The following is a 10,912-nucleotide window of genomic DNA, read 5'->3' on the forward strand; positions in this document are numbered from 1 at the left end:
CCCACCTCCAGCTTCATTCCATTCCCTCTAGTCCTATCACTACCTGATATCCTGAGAAGTCCCTCCCCAGCCTTCTTGTAGGCCCCCTTCAGATACTGGAAGGCCACAATTAGGTCACCTCAGAGCCTTCTTTTCTCCAGACTGAACAGCCCCAAACCTTTCAGTCTGTCCTCTGTGCTCCAGTCCTCTGATCATCCTCATGGCCCTTCTCTGGACACATTCCAGCACATCCATGTCCCTCTTGTAATAGGGGCTCCAGAACTGGACACAGTACTCCAGGTGGGGAATAATAATCATACAGATTTTGCAAGTGTAGTTTGTTTTAGCAGAATAACATGTGACAATGTCTTGGCATTCAGAAACTTTTAAATGATGTTATATACTGTCACATACCACATCATATGTACTTTTAGAAATTAACATTCCTGTAAATGAACTTGGACAAAGGAAAAATGCATAGAAACAAAGTGCTCTCAAGCTGTGCCTTAACTTAGAGCTACTTAGATACCTGATTTGGAGACTGATCTGTCTATCTGATCAATAGAGGTGGTTGTTTACAGTAATATTTTCAAATAAGGAATGTATTTATGTGAGTCTGTCTTTTTTTCAATGTTCTTTAGGGGAGGAATGCAATGGACCTTTATGTGAAACTGTTTCATGTACAGGATCAGAAGTCCCGAGCAGCTCTGAGGTAAGGTACAGTACAAATGATGATTAACATACTACTGGCAGGAAGAAAGAGGAAAAGTTGCTGTGAAAGAGAGAATTAGTTTTAAAACCAGCATTTCTTTAAGGTTGTCTTACACCTCCTTTTTCAATCCATGTAAACATTTTCTTCCTCTGGTGTTTTCAAGGGGCAAAACCACAAATCAAACGCTAAGACTCACTGAGTCTTAGAAGAAAATTAGCAGCTGGTGCTACAACACAGTGGTAGTAGAAAATACCTTGGACTTAGCAATGTTTCCAGCATCAGTCTTGAAGTGAAGATCACACAATCATGTAATGTTTTGGCAACTGGAAAAATACAGTGCTTCTGCACAAACCCAACCCTATCCATAATTCAGGAGGATTTTTTTGTTCTGTAAAGTAATATGGGATTTGGGCTTGAGGAATGATGCAAGTAAAACAAACAGGAAGGTGAAAACCAGCCTGTCAGCATACATGTGAAAGTCAGGTGAAACCCAGGACTCAAAAGGAATTGAGAAGCAATGGATAGGATAGGATAGGATAGGATAGGATAGGATAGACCAGACCAGACCAGACCAGGTTGGAAATGACCTTCAAGATCATCACGTCCAACCCATCATCCAACACCTCCTAATCAACTAAACCATGCAACCAAGCATCCTATCAGGTCTCCTCCTAAGCACCTCCAATGATGGTGACTGAGTCTCCAATCAATGCTCTCATTAGGCCTTCTTACAGTTTTCCATTTGTGCTCTAATATACTTCTTGCCCACATTACCCTGGTTTTTGGTTTGGGTTTTTTTTTTGGTATCTGCTTCTTGCTGAGTCTCCTTACTCTCTTTTAATCTCCCACAAGGACAAAAGAAACAAGATCTCCTGGAGTTCAACAGCTTTTCCTATTACAAGCTTTATAGCATGAATCATTTCTTGATGCTTTGTCATGCAGGGAAGCAAGGAGAGGTTTTTAACAAGCAGCAGACTGGTTGGGGGGGGGGGGGGAAAGAAGCTATGATAGGCTTATTTCCAGATAAGCACTGTAGTGGGGACTGCTTCAAATGATGTTGCTAAACCAGTAATTTGTAGACAGCCACTTCTGTTAGGGACAGGCATCTGACCTAATTGAGTTTCTGTGTAGAATCTGCCTGAATCAGTCTTTGTGGAGTTTCTATTCCAAGAAATACATAAATGCCCCTGAAAGGCCTTTGAAGCAAACTGGAAAATGAATGAAATAGAACCTCTGTGCTTTATATTTATGCAGAGAGAGTCCTAGGAAAATACAAAGGCAGAATTCTGTTTTGTTAGCACAGTGCATCTCTGGTCAGTGATTATAATTAGTTGTTGAAGTTGCAGAATAATTAGGGGTGAAGCCCACTGACAAAGTAAGGGTTCCTATTCTTAGGAGGAAAGAAGGTCAGTTCAATAACTCAAGACCAGAAGAAGGGTTAAAAGATGGAATTTGTATCAAATTTCCTGATAGCAAAAGTTTCAGACCATTCAAGGGGGATAATTGTGAATGGTTACAGATTTTGTGGGAGATTGAATCACTGGTTTGTAGTTTATCAACATCAGTAAGAGGTGTATGCAGAGGACTGTTGGTCTGTCTGCTCTTGCAGTTAGGAAGTAGAAAGTAATTGAAAATGTTTGCTTTGTATATATGTGGATGCTGAGTTTCTCACTTTAAAAAGGCAGATGGCTGCACTACTCTCTGAGTAAAGCTGCAGGCTTGTCCTATGCTAGCTGTGAGAAGGCAGGAATTAGCTTTGCACAGTTATATATGAGATTTTCACCTTTGCTGCTGTTAATTTCACACCAGTGCAATGCTCACTAAAAATTGCTGTTAATCAGTGTTTTCCATACTGCACCTTGTCTGTGAGAAAGTCTGGGAACACGCTGTCTTTATCTAAGCCAGCTTAGCAGAAGTAAATTGGCAGAGCTCTGTCAAGTATATTAAAGCAATGCATTTTCTAAAATGAAGTCAGTTTTTTAGATTATCTTTTTGAGAGCAGCAGGTGCTGCAGTTGTTCCAGATAGACTAATTTAATTGTTTTTCCTGAACACTCTCATAATTACCTTTTTATGCATGTTCATTTTTCAGTTCAGACTGGTGTGCTTTCAAGGAGAGGGAAACATGAAACACCATTGTTACCAAATCACTTCCAAGATCCAGAGGGAAACACAAAAAGACTTATTTCAAGTGTGACTACAAAACTCAAATCAGATGGAAAGGTGGAAAAAAAAATCAGCTGGAAGGGTGCCAGCTTGGCAGATGTGCAATGGGGAAGGTAGGAGGTGTAGGGTAGCAATGAAAAGCAAGGCTGCACTTCCACTGATGTCAGATTTTCAGTGTATAATGGCAGAAAAACTTTTCACTTCAGTGTTTTGGCCCTTAGTACTCTGCACATTGTGCAGATTTTCCCAGTAGCATCAATGATGTGAGGATCAGACTTCCAAACCCAGTTCAGATTACCTTAGGGTAAGAGCCCAGTGCAGCTGTTTGCACTGTTCCTCACCTGGATTCCTTGCCTCAGTGATGTGAGGATCAGGCTTCCAAACCCAGTTCAGACTACCTTAGGGTAAGAGCCCAGTGCAGCTATTTGCACTGTTCCTCACCTGGATTCCTTGCCTCAGTGATGTGAGGATCAGGCTTCCAAACCCAGTTCAGACTACCTTAGGGTAAGAGCCCAGTGCAGCTATTTGCACTATTTCTCACCTGGATTCCTTGCCTCACTGAGTTCTGAAAAGGGCATTTTTTATTTTACTTAGGTAAGCAAATACTCAGAGATAGCATCATCCAGAAAGAATGTAAAGATGTGTGTCTGGATTGTTTGCAGTGTAAACAGGCATAGAAATTGTGTGTGTTTTTCAGAAAAAATTATGGGAATGGATCCAATTTGTTTCACTCAAGTGGAATTCTAACAAAAGTGAGAAGTACTCATTTCTAATTTAAAAACAATGGTGGACAGTCCTTAGTGCAAGTTGTATTTTGGGAAAGGCACCTTTTGAACTATTACAACTCTAAGCCAAGAACTGATGCTACAGCAATGAAATGAAGTTAGTATTCAGCTTCTGCTGAAAGTCAATGTAATTCCCTCTAGGACTGTCATACCTACCAAATGTGCTTGTACTCTTTGGGTGCACTGTTTAAAGCTGTCAGTGGTTTGTTTTCAGCAAACCAGGAGTGTGAGAGATTATTGACTAATGCACTTAGATATTACAGAATGTAAGCTGTTACTCATTCCAGTAGCAAAGCTTGATCTCAAAATCCCTTCCTTGTGCAATCACACGGTTGTGGGCCAGGACTCCACAGAGTCTCTGGACACATCTATAGCTGTGCTCTGCAGAGCCCTCTGCTCTTGGTGTCCCTCTCATCCTTGCATGGAGTCTGGCTAGAAGACATTGCAGCACCCTCCAGACCCATACAGAGGAATATAATGAGCACCCAGATCTTCTACAGTGCAAATCAGGGTAGAGCCTCTCCAGGTGTAGATCAGAACTGGAAGGTGGAAAGCCCTCACTGCTTTCATGAGGCATAATAACTACACTTGCTGACACCGATTTGCCTTGTGGACATCATGAGTTCAATGATTTGTCTCCTTGCATTTGTTTTCATTCAGTGTAGTGCTATCATCACAGTTTCTACTGAAAGATAGAATAGAATAGAATAGAATAAACCAGGTTGGAAAGAGACCTTCAAGATCATCGTGTCCAACCTATCAACCAATCCAACCCACCTAAACAACTAAACCATGGCACCAAGCACCCCATGAAGTCTCCTCTTGAACACCTCCAATGATATCTAAGTAAGGGGCACCACATTAGTTCTGAACACAAGTGCAGCCATCTATCCTGTGCATATGTTCTCTGATACTAAAAGCAGAACAAGTTCAGTTTAAATGTTGCTCTTCATCAGCTTGCAAATGATAATCTGCAGCAAGTTGATTAGGTGGCAGTTTCTATAATGGGAATGCTGAGGATTGGTGTACAGCTCTTAATGAAAGTTGTTGTTAATATTTTAAAATCAATATGTTCAATGTAAAACTCAGTGACACAGGCTAGGGCCCAGCTTGGCCGAGGAGGTTTCTCTGAGCTTGGACTGTCTAGACTGAAAATCCTGAAGCTTTTTCAACAACTTAAGCCAGAAGCTACACTGTTTCTTCTGAAATAGCCTTTTATTTTAAAGCATCCTTTGCCTCATTGCTAACAACATTATGTTTTTCCCATGATGCCACTGGCAGGGTCTCAACAGCACTGAGACTACTTTACTCATCCCAGAACATCAAGTGGTAAGCAGTGAGCAAGCATTCATGCTTCCTTGCATGAATTCGTGTGGCGTCTTCTATTACCATGTGCCGAGAAGTCCCTTGCCAGAAAATTTTCCAGTTTCATGGCAGCCATCCTTCCCAATATAATTGTGTTTTTTTCTAACTCAGAAAAAATGAATGTGGGGGTTTTTTTTTCCCCATTTATCCTCAGCGATGGCTTAAATGATAAAATCCAAGCAAATTGAAAGCCAACAGACAAAATGGAAACGTTAAAGATTGGTGGAGAAAACTGGAAAGTTTGCTTTTTTTGTTTTTACCATCCTTGTTTTGGTTTGGTGGCTTACAGGATGTATTCTGACTATGGTGTTATTAACAACCCTGGGTTTCTTCTTTATCCTGGTAGTCTGGAGGGGCTCTGTTGAGTCAGCATGCTACTTTAAAATACTTGAAAGAGCAAGAAACAAACATCCAACAGCATTCAAAATGCATTGCCTTTTTTTTTTCTTATGGTAGTCAATACTGAGGAAAAACTCAAAAGTATTTTTCACTTAAGACAAAATTATATTGTCAAATATATAAAAAAAGGTAAAATGGATATAAAAATGGCAAAAAATTAAGGTAACCAAAGTACATGCTGAGATATATTCAAACTGTCTGCTTGCTTCCATTGGGCTCTGGTGTCTTACATTAACACATCTGCTCTCTTAACATACTGTTTTATTTCCCTGTGTTCTACCCTAGTTTAATGTGTCCTTTCATCGAGAGAGGCTTTATCTGTGCATTGAAATTGTGGTGCAAATATCTTGGTGCCTTAAAACTGCTTTGTAGTGCACGCTTCCAAGTGTTCCCATTTCGATGCGGTTCGGTATTGAAACACCGGCGTGGTAAAGGTGTAAAAAGAAGCTGCAAGAGATGTGTGGGGAAGGTTGTAGTTTTATATGCAGCTTTGGAGCCTGCCTGGAGCAACTTGGATGCGTGGTGTTACTACACTTCTTTGAAGTGGGTAAGCACTTCAGTTACCTGGATTCCTCCAAAGAAGAATGTTGAAGAGAGCTTCATGCAGAGAGGATCTCTGGTGTCACAGGAACTGAACTTACTGTACAGAAACCAAGAATTTGCCTTTTTGATTTCCAGCACAGTGCCTTTCTGTTTGCTAGCTTGTGTAAATGCATTTCCAGGAGCTTTTTGGCTTTGGAAATAAATTTTATCAACAGCTCTATGAAGTGTAGCAGCCTTTCAATCAGTTTGGTTTTCCTGTAGCTGTATGTTTAATTCATTAATCCTGTGTCATCTGGGGGTCTAAGTGAGGGCGGTCATGTGGGGTTTGAGCCATTGAATGTTTCCTACATTCAGTTATGGAGGCTTTTCTTGTATCTCAGTTCAGGTGTCAAACCCTTATATTTTTGTCCATTTCTGTATTCTAAACATTTTTTTCTGCAGTGAATTGTTAACTCAATAAGTTCACCTGATTGCTTTGTAGTTTAAGTATTTTGTATTGCTTTATCTATAATAAAAGCTAATTTGCCTGTATGATTATCAAAGGTATGCAGTAAATAGAGTAAATATTTGCCTTGTAGACTGTATCTTGTAAGCAAGCAAATATTGCAAATCCATTTAATTTTGTCATTTAAGGCAGTTTTCTTGTCTGGTAGTGTAGTGCTTTGGTATAGAACAGCTAGATGTGCTCATGGGGATCACATTGTTAACTATGTGTTGGCACCCTAATGAAGCTCACGTGCTTGGTTCCTCCAGCTCAGATTAGTGTTGGTTACTGCTTTGTTGCTGAAGTTGCTGCTCTAAACCACCCTTCCCACTGTGAGGTGCCAAAAGCAGAAGGGGGAAGGCTGCTGAGGTCTGAACGTGCAGTCCCAGTTCTCTGAGGCTGAACACTTGTGAAACCTTGAAGTCCAGGGAACTAAATTTGGAGAGGGTGCTTCTGAATGTAGGCCCCTAAGAAACTTGCAGTTTTCTGGCTGAATATTAATCTGAAAAGCACTGCTCCAAGCTAAATTTGCAATATGGACAAGGAGAAGGCTGGGATACTTAGTACCAAAGTGGATGCTGAGGAAGATCCATTACCTGTGAGGACAGAAATTCCCTGTCAGGTGATTAACCAGAAATAGAAACCCCTCTGAGTCCTGTGAAAATATACAGGATTAAACTATTCAGGTATGATCTGCTAAATATATTTGCTTTTCAGGTACTGTAGTGTCATTAGAACACCATGGGATAGCTGGCTCGGCGGACCAAGGTCAGCTGGCCCTGTGCTTTGGTGGTTGAGCACAGCCAGGGGCATGTTTACTAAAGCTTCTGCCCCTCAGCGTCAATCCAAAGTTGTTTCTTCTGGAGCACTTTCTGTTGGAGTTTAATGGTTGAAGCCACATCCAGCAGCTCGCTTTCCCCTCTCCTGTTTGTGGTGACTGCCTTGTTTGACTTGGCCATGGAGAAGTGTATCTGAGCCACCTGTGGGAGCAAGGTGGCCAAGCCCTGCTCATCAAGCATTCAGCAGTGCAGGATTTGAATGCAGCATGTGACCACCAGCCAGCATTTACTTACTTCACCCAAAGCTGTGTTGGCAGAGCTCAATGTGGGGTGTTAACAGCCTCACTTCATCCTGAGCCCTGCTTTGTTTATTTCCTTGCTGATGTCTTGTTCTTTCCTGCAACTTGTGCTCTTTGAGACAGCATTTGCTAGGACAGGGATTTAGTTTGCATCTAATAGGAGGACTGCAAGTCTAGGTCCATGAAAGGTTATTTGGTTGAACAGGGTCCAATATCTTGACCTCTACTGGATGTCTAGACAGAAGTTACCTATTGAGGGTGACTAGAAATATTGATGCAGTTCTGTATGAATCCAGAAAGTTTGCCCTCATGTAGTCATGTGAGAAGAAACTTTAGCTCTTTATGGTAGACCCTTACAGCACTCAATTATCACATCTGTCTGCAGCCTATGAAGTCACTCTGAGATAATTAGACTACTAGAACTGGAGAGTTGCTACAGGAGAACAGGAGGGCAGTATTTGTTTTTGAACAAGTAGTTTTCATTGGCTTGCTCTGTAGTTGATAGATTAATTTAGCAAAGTGCTGTTCAACTTGCAGTTGAATCATTCCCTAGAATTCTATAGTGGCTAGGACTGGAAGTGACCTCTGGAGGTCTCCTTGGCCAGCCTGCTATGCAAGGCAAGGCAGACTTAGATCAGGTTGCTCAGTCAGTGCCTTGCTCGTTCAAGCTGTGTGATCTCGGGGATGAAGATTACAGTTTCTCTGGACAACCTGTTGTACCTGTTCCTGATCAACCACACCCTCACATCCAGTTGGAATTTCCCTTGTTGCAACTTGTGGCTGTAACCTCTTGAGTTTTCACCACGTGCCATGGGGCTCCATCTCTTCTGTAATTCCTCATTGGGTATTACTCAGCTATTCAGAAGCTTCTGCTTGCTATCCGTGCTGAGCTGGGAAGTTTTAATTCAGTTCCCTGTATTCCAGAAAGTACACATCACAGAATGTCTGCTCTGATGAGCTGTGGCTTCATTCAGTAGCTGCAGGTTGTCTGAGATCGATTAATTTGAATACAGTTCTGCACAGAGCTGTTAAGAAAGGTGATGCACTAATGTGTACCGTTTGGTGATTCACTGATGCAGCCAGTGCAGATTGCTAACAGTTTATGTATGTTAAACCTCTAAGTGCACATGCATGCACAGAACTGCATGACTATAACAAGGCTGATCTTGTTCTTCTTGTGAAACCCACATGCAGCAAAATGGAAAGGAATAATTCATGGGTTTATTAAGCAGGGCTGTCACTATCCATGATGAATAATCCTATCTGCAGAAGGAGAAGGAAGTGATAAGGAGTCCCCTTCTCAAAGCAGATCCACAGATGCCTGCTGCATCATCTTAAATTGATAATCAGACCTTTTAATGACTGAACAGGATTCTGATACATCTTAGAAAATGAGCAGACTTTGATGGCATGAAAGATAAAGTATGACTTCAATTGCATGGAATAATCTAATTATAACTGTGCTACCCAAAGAATTTGCGACACTCCTTTGGCAGGAGTCTTTAAAAGAAGAAATGTTATTTATTGATTTCTTTTTCTCAGTGTTACAGGGATTCAGTTAGTTCACTAAGACAAAATTTGGGCTCACATAATCTTGTCTTGGTTTTAAGGCCACTTTTCAGTGTTGTAAGTTGTTAAAATGCGCTTTGGTATTCACTTCTTGTAATGGTGAATGATTACAGCACTGCTGGTGTTACGTAGATGTCAGGGTGGTTTTGTGCACCATGTTAATTTGATTACCATTTGAACAGTTTCAGTTTGGTTGCAGTCACAATTGTAGTTTAAAAAGACAACCCCAAGCCTGTAAGTACAACACAGAACAGGCAAATGCTGTTAATTTTTCCTTCTTCCTTTGGATTCCCATGACTTCTGTGAACCTCCTAGTCTTGCATGATTATGTACAGCGTTAGGAAGCAGAAGCTGCTTCTGAGCTAGTCTCATGAAGTATTCCATTTGAATTGCTTTGCTGTAAATATTTCTCAAGAAGAAAAAAAAAAAACCCTCAGGAGAACTGCCAAAGAGGGAGGGCAAAGAGAGGAATGCAGCATTTCTAGGAAATAACTTTTTTTCTAGCTTTTTTTGTGTTACTTTGATTTGCAGCACCGTTTCGTAGCGCCCCAGAGGCAAGGACAGCTTCGTAAGTGGGGGGATTCTTCCCCTTTACTCTCTTCTTGTGAGATCTCCAGCTTGAATACTACGTCCAGTTCTGGGTACCCCCAGCATAAGAAGGACACAGGGCTGTTGGAGTGAGTCTAGAGAAGGGTCACAAAGATGATCCAAGGTCTGGAACACCTCTCCTGTAAGGGTAGGCTGAGGGAGCTAGGTTGGGGGGACCTTGGAGCTGCCTTCCAGTATGCAAAGGGGTCCTACAGGAAAGCTGCAGAGGGACTTTTCATAAGGGTGTCTAGAAGACATGGTGTTAAGCTCAGGGAGAGTAGGTTTAAACTGAATCTTGGGAAGAAGCTCTTCAGCCTGAGAGTGGGGAGACTCTGGAACAGGTTGCTCAGGGAGGTTGTGGATGCCTCCTCCCTGGGGATGCTCAGGGCCAGGTTGGATGAAGGCTTGAGCGGCCGAGTCCAGTTGAGAGGTGTCCCTGGTCATGGCACTGGGGTTGGAGTAGATGATCTCTCAGGTCCCTTCCAACCTAAGCCATTATAGGATTCTGTGTATGTATGGTCCCAGTAGGCTCTTACCTGGTTTCAGCAGTTACAGTGTGTCTAGTGAAGATGCATCAAGTTGTGCAATACTATGGAACAGGGATTTTTTTTAAGTTTGGAGGAGTTTTATTATTAGATTTGAGCCTATGTGAAGATAATCTCATGTTATGGAGTATGTGGCTATTACTACTGGTAATTTTGTCAGCCCTGAATTCTGAGGTTGCCATTCATCTTTGTATGTCCTGGTGGGTCCAACCTAACAGACACATACGTGCCCTGTACATTAACCAGTGCTTGCTTGGTTGCCTTTGCATTATGTTCAAAGAATTTGTTATTACTTTCTTTTAAATCAGCTTAAGTATTCAACTGCTGGCTCTTAGTATTACAGGAGTCATTATTTTAAACCACCCAAGTTTGTTACCAAAATGAATGCCAGCAGAATTTGGCTTTTAACAAACAATTCATCATGGTCATAATGCATGTGGATGCTTTTGTTTCCCTAAGAGCTGGAGGCTTTTCCTGGCTGTTGTAAGGACATTGATTTCCTGCTGGCTTTAGTTGGGGATGAGTGCTTGAAGCAGTTGGTTTGGGTTTTGGAGAGGACCTGCAGGCTTGCTAACTACTTGTTGGTTATTCCAGCAGAGTGGAAGGAGATATAATCTGTTCCTGAAGCGACGTCTCAGGGTAAAGCAGTGATGAATGATACTGCAAGTGGCTTGAATGGCTGCAGTAATAACATGCTTCA

The 10,912-nt window shown here is 41.7% G+C and overlaps 1 protein-coding gene across 1 annotated transcript in view; it reads left to right on the top strand.

The window, feature by feature from the left end:
• Positions 1-10,912, top strand: part of ANO5 (anoctamin 5) — a 63,662-nt gene that overhangs the window by 15,520 nt on the left and 37,230 nt on the right. Inside the window, exons 3-5 of the mRNA XM_054171878.1 lie at positions 621-691; positions 4,923-4,970; positions 10,807-10,851. Of these exons, the coding sequence (XP_054027853.1) occupies positions 621-691; positions 4,923-4,970; positions 10,807-10,851 (164 nt within the window). The remainder of the gene's footprint in view (positions 1-620; positions 692-4,922; positions 4,971-10,806; positions 10,852-10,912) is intronic.

Source organism: Dryobates pubescens, chromosome 22, assembly GCF_014839835.1.
Source record: "Dryobates pubescens isolate bDryPub1 chromosome 22, bDryPub1.pri, whole genome shotgun sequence".
Lineage (NCBI taxonomy): Eukaryota > Metazoa > Chordata > Aves > Piciformes > Picidae > Dryobates > Dryobates pubescens.